The sequence below is a fragment of the Thunnus albacares genome, chromosome 4 (assembly GCF_914725855.1).
Source record: "Thunnus albacares chromosome 4, fThuAlb1.1, whole genome shotgun sequence".
In the NCBI taxonomy this organism is placed as follows: domain Eukaryota; kingdom Metazoa; phylum Chordata; class Actinopteri; order Scombriformes; family Scombridae; genus Thunnus; species Thunnus albacares.
The window spans coordinates 8,366,857-8,383,741 of NC_058109.1; the positions used below are offsets into that span (position 1 = coordinate 8,366,857).

Below are 16,885 nucleotides of genomic sequence, written 5' to 3' on the forward strand. Positions count from 1 at the left end.
ATTGTATGTTTCCTCCCAGTCAGACATAATTAAAACAGGCAGATGATGAAACTGATAACAGGGATTAAAGCAAGAAAAGATTTGTGAGCCTGAAAAGTTTCACAGGAGGAAATGTGTACAATGTATTGAATTAAGTATTATATGAATTTAATGTTGTCTGAGAACTTTGACCCCTGTGATGAGAAAAGTTATCAATGGATTCGATGTGAGAAGAAGAGATGAGTATCCCTCCTGCTCATGATGGTCATTAAAGTTTTAAAGGATGAGACTGGTCATTTTCTATATTTTTCTTGTTGTGAACAAATCTCATGTGCGGAGTCAAACCAACAATGATCTACTTAGAAATATTGTGTGTGTATCCAGAGCCTGATATACATCTCGTTCCTCTGTGCTGCAGACTTCTGTTGTTGTCAAGAAAACTATTTAAAACACATCAACGAGCCTCACCGTTGCTCTGGGTGACGTGTTCCTTCACCCTGAAGATTGTTGTCACGTTAGTTCGAATACACACACACACAACACTTGTATGTACGATAACTGGCTCTGCACATGAGATTTAGTGACACTAGAAATTCAAAATCCATCACAGTTGCAGCCTTTGACAGAACAGAAAACCCTCTTCCTTCATATCATTACTTACTTTTACTTTTCTCACCGCTGTTCTCCAGCTGTGACATCACTTCCTGTCTGTGAACCAGCTGACAAATATCACCGAGCAGTGCGGCTCTTTCTCTAAATGTCCCGTCACGTCTGATTAAATCCCATGTCTGAATGACAAAAATCCACTTGAAGTCAGAAATGTTACAGATTCAAAGTCTAAAACAGGTTTTATCGAATCAGTCCTTCCTGTTGTCCTCTGTCTGTCCCCTCTGGAGCACCGTTCTTCTTCTTCCTCTCCTCCTCCTCCTCTTCTTCCTGTATCCTCTTCTGCTCTTTCTCCAGCTCCTCTTGTTCTTTGACATCGGCGTCCTTCAGTTTCTCTTCCACGTCGTCGGGAATCTCCACCTCCATCAGGTTCTCCATCCCCTGCTCCGGCTCGTCTCCTATCAGCACCTGGAGGAAGGAGACGGAGGGATCAGACAAACGCAACAGACATTTTGACTTTTATAGTATGAAAATTAGTTTTATTGTTCATTATATGATGATTTAAGAGCTGCACTTTCTAGTAAAATGTGATTAATTTCTGATTAATTCTTCTGGATGATGATTACAAAAAATGGAGTTGTGTTTTAGGAAGGGAACATTTATTGTGGCAGATTTTATTTGTAGATTTTAGGACAGAAAAGTTTTTTGTTTGCAGTGTGTGATGTTGTTAATGTAAGAAGTTTTGTTCTTGTCTGACAAATGTTTCATCTCTTTTTTTGTGTGTCTCATGTAGATGATGAGGGCTGGGAACTTGTATAGGAATGACACAACTACTAACTAACTTTAATCAATATAATTAACGGTGGCTCTGTTATAATCAAGTGTACCAGTGAGTCAAGACCAGCATGAACAATATCTGGACCCTGAAACTGAAGCATCTAAAAGGAATTCAGCCATTGTCAATTTCATTATTTATAACTGTGTTTTTTCTACTGTGACATGTCAAAGGAACTTCAGTGAAAAAGGCCTATTGTATTGCATTAAGGCTGCAACAATTATATTTATTATTAATTAACTTGCAGATTATTTTTTCAATTTATTGTTTTGTGTCTGAAAAGTCAAAAGCCCTGATGTGTCCTTTTCCTATTCTAAAAAGATATTTAGTTTGACATAAAATATCAAATCTTCGCATTGGAACGAGCTGCAACCTGAGAATGTTAATAATGACCTGTAAAGATTAATTGATTTTCAGTCTGTTTTCAAAACTTAGATCCTTCCTACCTGGACCAGTTTCTCACAGGCTGCTCCAACGTGGACGTCCTTCTCCCAGCGGTGGAACTCTCTCAAGATCGGATAAGCGTTCTTATCTTTTAGCGTCCGTCGGCCACTTTTGGTCGCTGTCAGCTGCACGAGAGACAAGCAGTAAAGAGCTCAACATGAAAACATGTCTAGAAATGTGTGTTTGTTGTGAGTGTTGGTTGTGTCGTACCAGAAAGAGCGTTTCCAGCAGCATCTTCCTGATGTCGGGGTCTTCTTCTCTCTCCTTGTCCTCCGGGAGGTACTGCAGGTCCACAGGCAGACCTGAACATCACATTAACGTTTGTTACTGGATAAAATTAAACGTCTCATTAGAGTAGAAACTAAACGAAGCTGGCTTCACTACACGGATGATACGACTTCATTCTGCTTTAGCTCTGAGCAGGACTTTACCCTCTAATACGTATAGTAGCTACGAGCCAATTAGATGTGAGGGTTTTCTCCAATTGTCAATAACTGTCCAGCTCATCATTCACTTTGTTCATTTAATGAAGGAGAAAAAAAAGAAAAACTGAAAATCATCATCCGTTCTTAAAAGAACAACTCTGGTTTGTTCAGTGCTGCACTTTCATAAAGATGGAGGAGTCATGAGAGACAGATAAAAAAGATATAAATATATTTAAAAATATATTTTAAAATATATTTTTAAATATATTTTGTCAATCAATAGTTATTACTGACAAGTGTATTTCATTGCTTTGATGTTAAAGAATGTGACCTTGTGTTTCAGTGTCTGCTGATGTGTGACATTAAAAACAAAACAAAAATTCATATTCTACTAAACCCCAAAGTCTATTATATGAAGAATGATGTAATTTGTGGCTCCTCGTGTGGAATAATAAAAGTTCAGGTAATGTGAGAGCTACAATAGTCAAATTCTTGTCAAAATGTAAGTTTATTAATGACTGAACACACAACATTGATTGACGTCTGTCTGTTCTGGAGGATGGATCCTTCCTCTGTACCTCGCTCTCAGGTTCCTTCCATTTTTTCGCTATTAAAGTCTTTTGGGGAAGTTTTTTCTTATTCTAATCAAAGGTCTAAGGATAGACCTCAATAACCGAGCCATCACACACATAACACTCACCATAGTGGCACAATCACTCTCCACATTACTTCTGTCTGGCTGAGCAGATGCAGGACTTTAAGATGGAGGGGGCTGCTTTGGTAGGAGTTTTTTTCTTTTCTTAAATAAATCACCTTGCTGAATACTACTTATAGATGCATGTGTGTGTGTTCATATACAGTACGCAAATGAATGTAGAGATACAGGAAAAGGCATAAATGTGTATACATGACTGTATATTTGTGTGTTTTTCTTGTGAGACATGAACACGTGCAGATTGTGAAAATAAATGTAAACTTCCTTTGACTCACTCAGTTAACATCTTTAACTGACAGTTTGTTTAAACATTAGTGTTTCCATTTCTGTTGTGCAAAGTATTCTTGCTACTGACTGTGACTTTACAGCAGAAACACTTTATGAATGCAGTTGGGTTAAATGTGACAGACTGAATAAACTAATTAACTATTATAAACACACGCTCACCATCATTCTCTTCCTCACTCAGCTCCTCTGGACCTGCCAGCGGCAGCAACAGGAAGGGCAGGATGTCCACAGCGTCGCTTAGCAACCAGTCATGATGGGCTGTACAGATTGAAGAGAGGTTTGGATCACATGATTTATTCGAATTTAGTAGAGGCTACTTCCCCTGACGACTTGCTGACGTAGTTGCGGTTGGGAAGAGTAAAGTGTTTGGATTTCAATCAGTCTCGAATGCTTCTTGGATGTTTTACACGAAGCTGTTTTGACATCAGATAAGTTTCCCATCCGCCCAACACTCATGAAGTCTCTGTGTGTGTCTCACCGTGGTCAAAGCAACAGTTGCGCAGGGTGCCTATGACTCCGCCCCTCCTCACCGCTGATGCCTGGTACTGAGTGAAGGGCAACAACCTCTGGACTACACACCTGCAACACACACACACACACACACACATATAATTACTACATGCTGCAGCAGCTGCAGGGCCAAATGATACCAGTTTATAGATTACGGTCAAACTTCCTGTGAACATTAAGGGTGTAACGGTATGTTTATCTGTCCTGAACTGTTCAGTACAGTTCAGTTTGGTTTGTGGTTTTCTTTGGTTCAGTATGCCCTATGAACCAATATTACTACTGACTGAGGCTAATGCATTCCTGTGGAACACACAGAGCCTTCAAACCTGAGCACATCTGGCTAACTGCAGCAAAAAAACAGACATAACAGACAATATATCAGATCAAAAAGTTTAAAACAAAAAGAAAAACTGGGAGACAAAGACCCCCCCCCCCCCCTCTGTCTGATGATCAGCTCTTCTTCTGCAGTGTACATCAGTCACCTGTCCTTGTCCAGCATGTAGTTTCTGGCATCGGGCAGCTGCGTCAGGTTGGACAGCAGAGGACCCAGGTAGTGGAGCTTCGCCTTCTTGTTGTAACCTTCAGTGCAGAAGATCTCCACCAGCTGAGCCAGACCGACATCCTCCTGGAGGACCTGAAACAGGAAAGAAACACTTAATCTCTCATTATGCCGCAATGTGAGCAGGGCGCGACCAGGATACCTTGTTCTGATGACCTGGGAGGCCTCATGGACTATGATTTACTGTGGAGTCCGGCTGTGTCGGAATAAAGTGATTGAATTAAAATTTAACAGGAAGCCAGTGTAGAGAAGACAGCACTAAGGTAATATGAGAACACTGTGGAGTCTCAGTTAATTATTGTGCAGCAGAATTTTGAATTAATTGTGATGGTGTAACAGCATCTTGGTTATACATATTTTCTGTTGTCTGTCTGTGATATAAACCATTAGGGTCTAGATTTTGTAAAGGTTTACTGTTATATATGCACATTTCTGTTGCTTTACCAGTAATTAAGATCACACTACAAGTAAAACTGAATGCATCAGCCATTACAGCAGGATAAAAAGGGTATAAATGAACAGGACAGCTCTGAATAAAGTAATAGTATAAATGGGTTTATGGTTTGTTGGAGTATTAATGGAGTACTAGATGTTTGTGTATTTCTCTCTCCTGCAGAAGAGGTTATATTCCAGCTCTGTGGGACCCACCTTGAACACAGTCTTGCAGGTCTTCTCATGGCGGGTCAGGTTGGACAGGATGGTGCAGATCTGATCAGAGAACAGGTAATCTGGATCCATAAGGTTCTTCAGCAACGCTGGAAGAACTTGGACATCTGTCACCAGCACCTGACCGAGACGAGAACAAACGCAACGTACATGAGATCAGCGCTGAACACGCAACGTCTCTGAAGGCTGTACGGCTCGTTTTGTTCTGTTTTATTTGTCAAATACCAGTTACCACAACAACCAATCACACTGGGAAGGTTGAGTTTTTCAAAATTCATCAATAGGAGTTAATTTAGACGCAACTCCGCTGATCAATCAATCAAGACTGCTCACCTTGTGCAGAGTCTCGTCAGCTGACAGGTTGATGAAGATGTGGTAACAGTCCTTCACTATGGCAACAGACGGGTCAGAGGTCAGCGCAAACAGAGCAGCAAGTAAGTCGGGTTTAGAGTGGAGGAAGCGGCAGCCATCTCTGAAAACAAACAAAAAAAGACAAATGAGTTACTGTGGGAAGGTTAAGGTGGTACACTATCAGCTGACTGACAGAGTACAAGGATGTAAATCCATCCAAATAAATACTGCAAACATCAGTGAGGAGCTTTTCTTACATGTGACCACAGTAGCAGGAATAACTACAGTGATTATTCTTCCATTAAGTCTTCAAGGTTCACTCTGATTTGCCAATTTGAGTCAATGTTTGTTTGCTTTACAAATGTAGTTCTTTAAAATAATACACTTTATTAGTGATGCATTTTCATCAATACACTTTACCAATAATCACGAGAAAAACTATGTTATTCATATCCTCAGTTCAATTATACTACAGTTCAGCGCAACGGCAGAGTAGCCGCCCCCCTTTAAAAAGATCCTACTTCAAGTCTCACTTTTTACCTTCAGACAACAACGATCACGTAAGTTCATTGGATGTCACATTGTGTGAGACGCCTACAATAAAATCTTGGTCACAATCTGTGTCAGACTGTACGATGATAACTTGAGGCTGTCAGATTGTGCGCTGAATGTGTGGTGAATCATAGCGCCGTGATGTGAATAGAAAAAGTAAATGAAAGCAGAGACATCAGTTCGTGTCGTCCATCTGCGTCGCTCATGTGTTTTAAAAATGCAGCAATGGCACACAAACTTGTTTTCCTTTTCACTTCCATTGTTTTGGTTTTTGTGAACATATTAAGGAGAACAAGTGTGTTTTCTCCCTGAACTTTATTAAAAAAAAAACTGCACTTGGATAAATGTCATGCTGGACAGTTTATTCTGTCATTTCATGTTGTGTCCTGATTGGTTTGTTTGTAGATGTGGGTCATAGCAGCCGTCACATTGTGAGAATTTGGTCTTAAATTTCTGACACTGTCACATTTTGACCTCAGGCTGTCTTTGGTCACCAAACTCCAATTCAGTCGTCTGTGGACGAGTCTCACGGTGCGAGCTAACAGCACCGTTTTTGATTGACAACCAAAGATTTTACCATGTTTCTCTCACGATCGTCAACTTTTGTCTCAGAAAGCCCAAAATCACATTTGAAAACACTCTCTGACATTAAAACACACACTCATAATGAGTGTCCTGCCCATAGTTCAGTTATACAATCCTAATGCACTTTTGAGCAACTCTCCTGTCAACCAGCATGTGGATCACATTGTAAGGCAGTAGACGAGGTTCAGGACTAGTCTAGCATTTGTATCAGAGCTGAGAGCATCATCCTCCTCCTCCTCCTCCTCCTCCTCCTCCTCATACCTGTGTCCAGACAGTCCCAGGAGGTATTCGGTGGCATGACCTTTGACATCAGGTCGTGTACTGGGGGTCAGGAAGGAGAGCAGCTCTGCAGCCTCAGAATCACTCAGCATCTTCTAACTGTGTCTGATAAACAGAAAGAAAACCAACATCAGCACAGACAACATTTAATGTACTGATACTTTATACAAGCCTCACTGAAATCAGTAAAAAACAAACTCAGCATGAATGAAACCATAATAATATAACATACCATATATTATCCATGGCTGCTACAGTCTGATATGAAACTCAAACATAAGCTTGTATTAGGCTGCATTTTGGTGTTAAATTCTGCATTAGGTTGGTAAGTTTTATAAGCCATTAAAACTTCTGATTTTGACAAAGAGAAAAATAAACTTAGACTTAAGAGTAAAGTTGAAATTCACTGATAACTTCAAATTTAAGACAACCTGATGACCTTATGGCCTGATATTTCTAAAAATAAAACTTAATACAAGAAAATATTGTAATAATTAGTTTATAACAGTCAGTATAATTGGAGTATTACACTAACATGCATAATATCACAAATCTTATAAACAAATTATTTCAATTTTCAGTCCACCCTTCCTGAAATGTGACCCCGACTACACACTGCTTTTTGTATGTCATCTTTAACAATGAGTTGTATTTTAAAAGCGTGTCATATTATCCATTGTGTCAAATCATAATATAATTAGTAACTAAAGCTGTCAAATAAATGTAGTGGAGTAGAAAGTCCAATATTTCCCTCTGAAATGTAGTAGAGTGGAAGTATAAAGTAACATCAAATGGAAATACTTAAGTAAAGTACTTAAGTTACTTTCTACCTCTGTACATGAAGACTACAGAGGTAGAAATGAGTCTCATGAAAATGTGAGATGAGTCTCATGAAAATGTTTGTTACAGACTCAACTTAACACTGTTATTAGCTTTACTTTCTACACTGACATTACATTCAAAGATCTGCGTGAACAGCTGATATCTGTGTCATAAAACAGCGAATCATTTCTGCCTTTATCTCAACATAACTGCCTTAATATTGATTAAATAAAGACATTGTAGAGAATAACGTGTGTGTTTAACGCAGCTCAGTCCACGCTGTTGTTTACTTCAGCATGGTTTGTTGTCATGTTGGACAGGCTTACTACATGTTAGCTACAACAGCTAAAGTTAAATTATTGGCTACCTGCTTCTCACACATGCACAAAACTACATTTTCAGGTAGACAGTACAAGTTTGACACAATCGTTAGCCTTCAGTTAAGTTATCGGTGTTTGTTTTTCCAGTATAAAAAACATCTTACCTTAATTTAGTTATAGGGTTTGTCCAGTTTTCATGTCTCAGTTAGACCTCCTCTATATTTCTCTACTAACATCACACATCAGCTCAGGCACATGTGGACGCTACAGGACTGCAACTTCAACCTGAACCAATCCCGTCGTGTCGGTCTAGTTGGTAACCCTAGATTTGCGGAACTCTCGCGAGATTTGTACCAGTTGCTCATTCAGTGTGTGCGTTGTTTGTCATTGTACAAAATAATAATGTTTTATAGGTGAACAAGGCTGTGGTTAAGGTCTGGTTAGGTTAAGCCATAAAAAACACTTGGTTAGGGTTAGGGAAAGATCATGGTTTGGGTTAAAATGATCACTCTCGCGAGATCTTTCGCAAAACTAGGATTACCATCGACCCCTTAGTCCCGCCTTTCTTCCGGGTTAGTTGCCTCTATTTCTTCCTTTTCTATCACTTTAAAGGTTCCGTCTGGACATTACTGCCATCCAGTGTTTGACATCCGGAGATGAGTCTCCGTCAAGCTTGTTGATAATATTTCAAAATTGACTTTGAGGACATGTTGTACTATCACAAACCAGCAGAAACAAACATGACAAAACTCTATTAAACTTATTTTAACTGTGCGTAATCTAACATCACAGCTATTGTTTCAAAAGGAAATGTATGTGTCCACATTCCAAATAAATGTAAATGAGATGTTTTTAAACATACAGTTTGTTCCTTTTATGCTTATTGTATTATTTTAGATTATTTTATATTTATTATGAGGCATTTCCCATCACTCTTGATACTGTGAGTATACTGCTAGGTTGAAAGTGTTTTATTTTTATGTTGTTACCTGAATTTTATTGTGCTGTTTGAAATTTGAAATAATAATAAGGATTATAATAACAGTTTGTGTTGTTTCGACCATATGCAGCTCAGTAATGAAGCCACAGTATCTTACTATCCATGTGCTGCTCAATTGTTTAATAAAGCATTCAGGTAATCCTCCTTCACTCAGGTATTGACAGTATCACTGGTACATATAGTGCATGAGGTAGAGACCAAACGAGAGCTAAAAGAAGAGAAGATTGGACTCACCAGGTGGACACAAACAGGACTCCTGCTAGATATGGAAGAAGGCGGCTGTTTGATAACAAGTTTACAATAAAACTACTTTAAACTAAGGTGATATCCAGACTGTGCAGCTTATTCTTGATTGAAAATCAGTAAGAGTTAAAAAACAAGGAGCGTTATTGGTTATTAAAGGTACCCTATAAAGTTTTTTTTACCACTTGTGGGTGCTATGGAGTATGTTTTTACAAGTGTTTTATTTGTTTGTTTTCTGAATTTTTTGTATTTATTTGACAGTTTAATAAATGCCAGGAAACAGGGCTGAGAAAGTGTGATTACATTCAACATTGCGTCCTGGTTCACCTTCTGACCTGACAAGGCCAAATTCCTCAGAATAGTCAAACTTGGCTGTAAACAACACTCGTTAGCTTATCACTATGACAAACCCGTTGAATGAATGACAGACATCATCTTGGAGGATTCATCCCTTGAATCATCACTTTCAGCTCTCGCCTTCAGGAGACGGTACAGAGTCTGTGTGTAAAGAAAAATATCTATAAAAAACCCTTCGTCCCACATGCAAGACATCAGTTAAACTGGTAATTAATGGACATGCTAATATTGTTTTGAATCCCATGTGCCTGGCACTTTACTTCTTAAATTGGTCTTAAATTATTTTTAACAATTTATTTCTTGCTTTTTTAAGAAGTCTAATATAGTGAAAAATGTTTTTTACTTAGTATTCTTGTGATATCTGATGTTGATTATGATGCAAGCTGAAGACAAACTTCTACTCTTGTGCAACAAAGGTGGACAATAAAGTTGTTTTGATTTGATTTGAAGAAAATGTATTCATGTTTTTTACACATCAAGGATACACACAGTGTGTTCTGGAAACTTTGTTTGCTTCCAAAAAAAACTACACAGGACACCTTTAATGTTGACAGGATGCCCCAGTAGCCTACTGGTTAAGACACATATCACATAACTGCAGTGTCTGTGGTTCATTTCCAGCTGTGGATCTTTGCTGCTTGTCATCCCCCTCTATACCCTATTTACAGTCTCTACACTTCACACTGTCAAAGGCAAATATGCTTAAAAATAAATCTTTAAAAACCATAATACACACACTCAGACAGCAGGACAGATTCCAGTCAGTATGTTAGATATATTTAACTTTCCAAACTACTTTATTGATGTACTGAAAAAAAAAAGAAAACACATACAAGACATTCACATAGTTAAGTCCCATCAGCAACAGCGCCCACTCACTCCAAATGTTGCATTGAAATGTTGATATTGCATATAAACGTTCACAAATGTTGCCTCCGCCCCGGTTCAGTGTTAACCCTCAGGTAGAGACTGACCAGTTCAGACAACATCGGGCACTTTTTCCCCTCTCACACAACCGTCAATGAAACAAAAGCTGCTGAAACTGTTCTTCTTAAATCTTAAAACTCAACTTTAAATGTCCGAAACAGCATTTTTTTTAACATTTCATACATACGGAAAACAAAACATTTCAACAATAATGTAGCTGTGGAAAAGACCTGAGCCCAGCGTTGGTGTTTTTGTGAGTGTGTCTACAGTCTTCAGATATGCATTTCAGAGAATTGTTCCTACATGCAGATCCAAAGCTGCTGGGTAAAAACAAACACCGCCCCGGGCTCTTCCAAACGATAAAGAAGGTCAGACTGAAGAACGCTGCTGATCCTTCGCCTCCGACGCTGAAATGTTTTATTTTTCCTCAAACACGCACTATTCTTATCACACAGACTTCAATATTACTTCAATACCATCGCAAAAAAAAAAAAAAAAAAAAAAAGACTAAAAATCAGCATTTTTAATTCAGAAACATTTCACCAAATGTGTGTAGATTGTAAAGAGAGAGAAGACAGAAGGCTGGAGCAGCCTCGGTCTGAATCGTAAACAGATAAAAATATTCAAGTCCACCACGTGCTGATGTGGATTCCAGTCCATGTAATCTGCCTGGAGCCATCCAAAACCCAGTCCAGGTCACATGAGGGACTTTATATGAAGCATTTTGGTGACTTAATGTTTCTTTGCTGGTGTTCTGGGTTGCCATGGTATCGCAGTACTACTGAATTTTATGGTATTGAACATAGTATTTGCATGAAAAAGTCTCGATCTCGGTGTGGTGGCGAGAAAAACTATGTTCAAGACCGAGAAAGGTATCAGAAGGCAACTGTGGACCCTGTGGGAAAGTCTGATTGGCAGACAGTGATCAGCTGACAGCCTCTCTTGTTGGCTCAGGGTGGGGCAAGTCCATCATCATCATAATCATCATCATCATCATTATCATCTTCACCATCCTCCTCCTCTTCTTCCTCTTCACTCAGCCTTGTCTTTCCTCTTGGCTGTGAAGGGGACTTTGCTGGCTACCGTCGAACCCACCGTGGAAACGCCGCCGGCAACGGCCGACACCCCGCCCTTCACCAGCCCCACCCCGACAGAGGGCACCGTGGTCACAGCCGACTTGGTGATCTCCAGGCTCTTGCCACCCACCCAAGCCACCCCGCCCACAGCTGCACCCACGACGCCCTTGGTGACGTTGAAGAGGCCGCCGGTCACCCGCCACATCATGCCAGGGGCGGGCGCCACATGGTCCTTACCAGAGTCTGAAAACAAATCAAAACATACATGAAACATCAATGAACAGGCAGGTTTTTTTACTGTCGTACATGTACTCCAATGATGAAAACCCCTGCAGTGTATAGAAGACATGTTTGATTTGGTCAACTGTCTCCATCAATAATGGTGGATCAAGGCTTTCTGGTTTCACTGTGAGCATTTAGAGCGACTGTTGGCAGGGAAATAAGATCAATAAGAATAAGAAGTTATCTCAGGGCACTTTTCACATAGAGCAGGTCAAGACCGTACCCTTTAATTTACAAATACCCAACAATTCCCCCATGAGCAGCACTTGGCAACACAACAAGGAAAAACTCCCCTTTAACGGGCAGAAACCTCAATCAGAACTGGACTCTAGGTGGGCGGCCATCTGCCTTGACCGGTTGGGTTAAGAGAGAAAGAAGGAGGGAGAGAGGGAGAGAGGAAGGAATATATACTCATAATGAAGCTTAAACTTAAAAGGGCAGGTTCACCATTTTTAAAGTCTGTCTTAAAACAACAGTCAGGAGCCCAAATGAACAGTGAAACATGATTTTCATGCTGTTATAATTCCTCCTGTTCATACTGACCATTAGAACATCCCTTCATACTGCACTTACAATGTAAGAGATGGGAGTGATCAGCTTTCAATATTAGTCTTTTTAGTGCCAAATTTCCTCCTTTTGTTACGATCCTTCCACTGTTGAACAGAAAAACACTCTTAACTGTGGAGGATATCCACTTCATCTGATTGACTCAGACGGCTAAAGCCTCATTTTGATCTTCAGATAAACTTTTAAATACATTTTTGCACAAAACGAGGACTGTGGATTTTGTTCCCTGTCACTTGCATTATTAAGTTCATCTTTAAATAGTCAGTATGAACAGGAGGAACAGTTACAGCAAGCAAAACCTATTTCATACGTTCATATGGACACCTGACTGTTGTTTAAAGACAGACTGGAAAAATTGTGAACCCGTCCTTTAAAGGTTAAAGCAATGTGCTACATTTTCGTTTTTTGTGAATTTTTTTGTCAACAAATCTCATGAAAAAGACCAAAACAAATAAGAAGTTAGTGCATCTCCCAATACTTTGACTTCCTTTTGCTATATCTGTGGCACTCAGGCCCAGGCCCATTGGTTCCTGATGAAGACGTAAGTCTTTAAAAACAGATCACAAATATATAGTTGTATTTTTTAAAAAGGCTCAGTAATTTCCTAAAGCAGCCGGTCACTGTAGTTTTCAAGCAATTAATACTCAAAGAGGAGGAAATGGTGCATTTTTATGGGACAGTGTAGCTTATCGATGTGTTTTCTATAGTTTTATAGACAACAATGGAGCTCTACAGCACAGAGGAATATATATATATATATAGACAGATATATCAGGCTTTAGATAAACAGACATTGACATGTTAGTAGGATCAATTCATTGTTGGTTTGGGTTAACACATGAAAATTACAAAAATCTAGAATAACACCAGATTTATTCATTGTATTTCTGATATTGTCTGTGATGTTTTCACCAGATGGCTAATGTTGTGAAATACAAGCGTGTTTTGAGCACAAAAACAGTGAACTGAGATTAAATTTTGTTATTTGGGGATGCTGTTGGTGCTATGACATAACCAGGAGTGTATCTGCAAGTTTGGGTTTTCTTAACACACACACATACACACACACACACACTCTGCTGGTCTGATCTTTACAATTCACCTTGTGAGTGAGCAAAACTAAAAACAGAAATCTTCTTTATCTAATAAAGCAACAGCAACTGAGAGCAGCAGCAGGGGACTAAACTGGGGCAAAGTGTCTCAATGTTGGACACAAATAGCAGGTTGGAGCTGAAGCCGCTCTTACACAAACAAGCATATTCCCCTGACAAACCGACTGTTTCTGAAATAGCAGCAGGCAACATGTGAGCACAGATTGCACGATATCCCCTGCTGATGTTTCAGCGTTTAGCCGCAGCCTGGGGAGCTGGCAGCTTACCCTCTGCAGGCTGACTGTAGGCGGGTTCGGCTTCGTCCGAGGCCACGCTGGTCCCAGGCTGGGGCTCCACGTTAACGCTGTTCACATTCTGGAAAACACAGGAAAAAAACAAAAGGGTGTCTTTAATCTGAATGACTCAAACTTCACAATACTTCTTTATATAATTGAATACTCTCATGGCTGGGAATCAAACCCTAATATTTAAGTATGTGACTAAAATGTGTCCATGGCAGCGAGTATCAAAACATCAATAAATAAAATGATCAGATAGTTTCTGGTTCAATTTCATGTATTTTATTTAATTAGACAACATTTAAAGGAGCCGTCCACCTATTCTGATCAGTGTATTCATCACGGTTAACAGTACTCTGCATTACAACCGTGAAAACAGTCGTATGTCTTCTGAGTCTTGATGAGGTTTGTCAAGGGAGAAAATGACCCTGATGATGTCACAGTGATGTCATCAGGGTTGTCTCAGCTCAAACTTGAAGTGCACAAATTTACAACACAAAGCCTGCGTGACAAACGGGGCTCAATGAGTGTGAAGGATGTGGGTGTGTTTAACAGGAAGGGAGGTTTTAACAAAAAGATGAGCTGTTGTATTACATGAAATTTATGATCCAGTGTTTTTGGAGCCCATGACTAGGACTAAAGGTCAGGATGTCTCGACCTCGGCTACTTCCAGTTGACCAGTCTTTTTTAAAAAAAATCCGTCTCTTGTGAGTCCCCAAACTATATGGAAGTGCAACATTGACTCACTGAAGTGTCCTTTTAATATTTGAGAGGGGTTTTGTAGAAGAACATTTTTATATTCTTTAAGTAAGGTGTCAAAAAAACATAATTCTGTTATTGGTACTGAAACTCAGTATCGTATTGCTGCGAGAGTACTTTGATGATGGTGCTTATTGGAGGTGACTTTTTCAGCTTCACTGCCCAAATAGTACTGATAAACAGTCCAGATATAACTATCGGACTGTATAAAGTGTAGAGCTGCAACAATTAGTCGACTTGTTGATCCCTAGAAAATTATTCAGCATCTATTACGATAATTGATGAACTGTTTTGAGTTATTTTTTTTAGAAAATAACACTAAAATTCTCTGGTTGCAGCTTCTAAAGTGTGAATATTTTATTGTTCCTTTATTTCTCTGTGACAGTTGAGGCCAGCAGAGCTCTGAGTCAAGTCAGAAAGTTCAAGACAAAAAAACTCTTTTAATTAATATCTTACATGTAAAATACAGACAGGCAGCCTCACTCACTGTTTGTGCTCTGGCATCAAGTCTCACAGGTATTTAGTGAGATTGTGATTTTAATCAGCTGCTCCTGTTGCTCAGCGTGTCAAATGCAGATTTTATATGAGATCAATTTAAAGAGAAAACTCTCTAAAATCCTGTCATTATGTGCAAGAAAATGTTTAAAGCAGATTTAGAGATAAACACTGTCTATCTTGCCGGGGTCAGTCTTACTCTTACATGTAATTATCTGACATACTCATCACACTCCAGAGATAATGTCTATTTTCCATTTGGGGCCCTTTTATTTATCCCAAACATTCTGCCTGTGGTTTTGTTGTCTGTGTGACATTTTATATTTTTTTGCATGACATTTCACTAAAGTTTCCTTTCTTTTTCTTTTTAGTCATTGATGTAATGATAAAACAATGTGGCCTTTCACTCATGTTTTACATTTAGTTAGATAAAATATAATCAGATAATGTGTAAATAAATCTTGAACACGTGGCTGCCACACCGAACGCCAGCGAGAGATCCAACAGACCGTCGTCATGCCACTGTGATCTTAACCTTTCTGATTTATGACCCTATAAATTAGGTGTATTTGCATAGTGCAACAAAACCACGTCCATATTTGTCATGCTTGGTGTAAAAAGTATGTAGAGCAGCGGTTCTCAAAGTGGGGTCCGGGGAACCTCAGGGGTCCTTGAGGGGGTTGCAGGGAGAATTATTCATTTTTCACTATAATTTCATCCATAAGTAACACAATGACAGGATGTATGACTATTCAGGTCATGGGTTTCATACACTTTCTGTAATAAAACATCTAAAAGCAAAAATCTTATCAGACGGGGTCTAATTTGTGTCACGTTAGGGGTCCTTTACATGAAAAGGCTTGAGAACTACTGGTGTAAACTGTTATTTTCTTAAATATGATCATCTTGCAAACCAGCATCACCCCACCCCCACTTTTTTTTTTTTTTTTGTGTGTGTGTGACCCACCGAAGGGCCCCCAAACCCAAGATTGAAACCCAGTGCTGCAGGTTATTTGTGTATCTGATAAATGTCGCAACATTTCTGCTCTAAGAGACTAATGTAATGTAAAAATGTTGTTTGGTTTTTTAAAAAAATGAACATTAGTCACAGTTTGTGTAACCTTTGCAGGAAGCTGTGACGCCTCCCTTAAATGTCACTACACAGAAAATTACACTTTTTCTAGAGAAGGGCAGGCGGGATTTCCTAAAAGAAATACAAATAATAAAACCTGTTGTTATACATATATCCGCTCCACTCATATCACGTATGTAGCCTACAGCTGAAAAAATAGTCGTATAACTTGGATCTAGTTAAAATCCCATCGCTCACACGCAGTTTGTGAACCATATTTCACATATGTTAAGTCATAAGGATGCTGATTAGTTCTTACCTTCACCATTGTTCCCAGTGTCTCTCCCACAAACACACCTGGCAGCAGAGAAACTTGAGAATGGTGCAGCTCCTGTTTCAGCCTGCGAGCCAAACTCTGCTGTAGATTAATAAACTGCTCTCTGTCTGTCTGTTTCTCTCTCTCTGTGTGTGTGAAACACTGCTGACGGTTTTACTTCTCCTCGTTTATCGCATTAAATCTGCTGCTTTCTAACTTCTCCTCTCTCACAGTTACAGGCAGAGCTACGCAGGTCTCTTTTTCACCCTGCTGGTTCTGCCGACGTGGCGCCTTCACACAAACACACACACACACACACACACACACACACACACACACACACACACTGTCAAACCACACACAACGCACTGGACTTCCGCTCAGGACCTTTAAATTAAATCTCTTATCATATGTACAGATTTTATTCGCACGTTTCCTTTTTTTTTGTTCTTTTCACCATTGCTC

General features: G+C 39.4%; 2 protein-coding genes and 1 long non-coding RNA gene across 3 annotated transcripts in view; 1 reads left to right on the forward strand and 2 right to left on the reverse strand.

Moving 5' to 3' along the window:
- Positions 1-16,885, forward strand: part of LOC122981255 — a 571,779-nt gene that overhangs the window by 153,737 nt on the left and 401,157 nt on the right. The window lies entirely within an intron of this gene.
- On the reverse strand, positions 359-8,236 carry hgh1 (HGH1 homolog (S. cerevisiae)). Its single transcript, XM_044349904.1, has 10 exons — positions 8,101-8,236; positions 6,777-6,899; positions 5,361-5,499; positions 5,010-5,147; positions 4,285-4,436; positions 3,771-3,871; positions 3,452-3,550; positions 2,075-2,166; positions 1,867-1,989; positions 359-1,053 (listed from the first exon to the last, which is right to left on the reverse strand). The coding sequence occupies exons 2-10, from the start codon at positions 6,884-6,886 to the stop codon at positions 829-831; spliced, it is 1,179 nt and encodes a 392-aa protein (XP_044205839.1). The 5' UTR covers positions 6,887-6,899; positions 8,101-8,236; the 3' UTR covers positions 359-828.
- zgc:153675 (uncharacterized protein LOC768179 homolog) lies at positions 10,311-16,830 on the reverse strand. Its single transcript, XM_044349910.1, has 3 exons — positions 16,424-16,830; positions 13,767-13,854; positions 10,311-11,782 (listed from the first exon to the last, which is right to left on the reverse strand). Exons 1-3 carry the CDS (start codon positions 16,430-16,432, stop codon positions 11,496-11,498), a joined length of 384 nt encoding a protein of 127 aa, XP_044205845.1. The 5' UTR covers positions 16,433-16,830; the 3' UTR covers positions 10,311-11,495.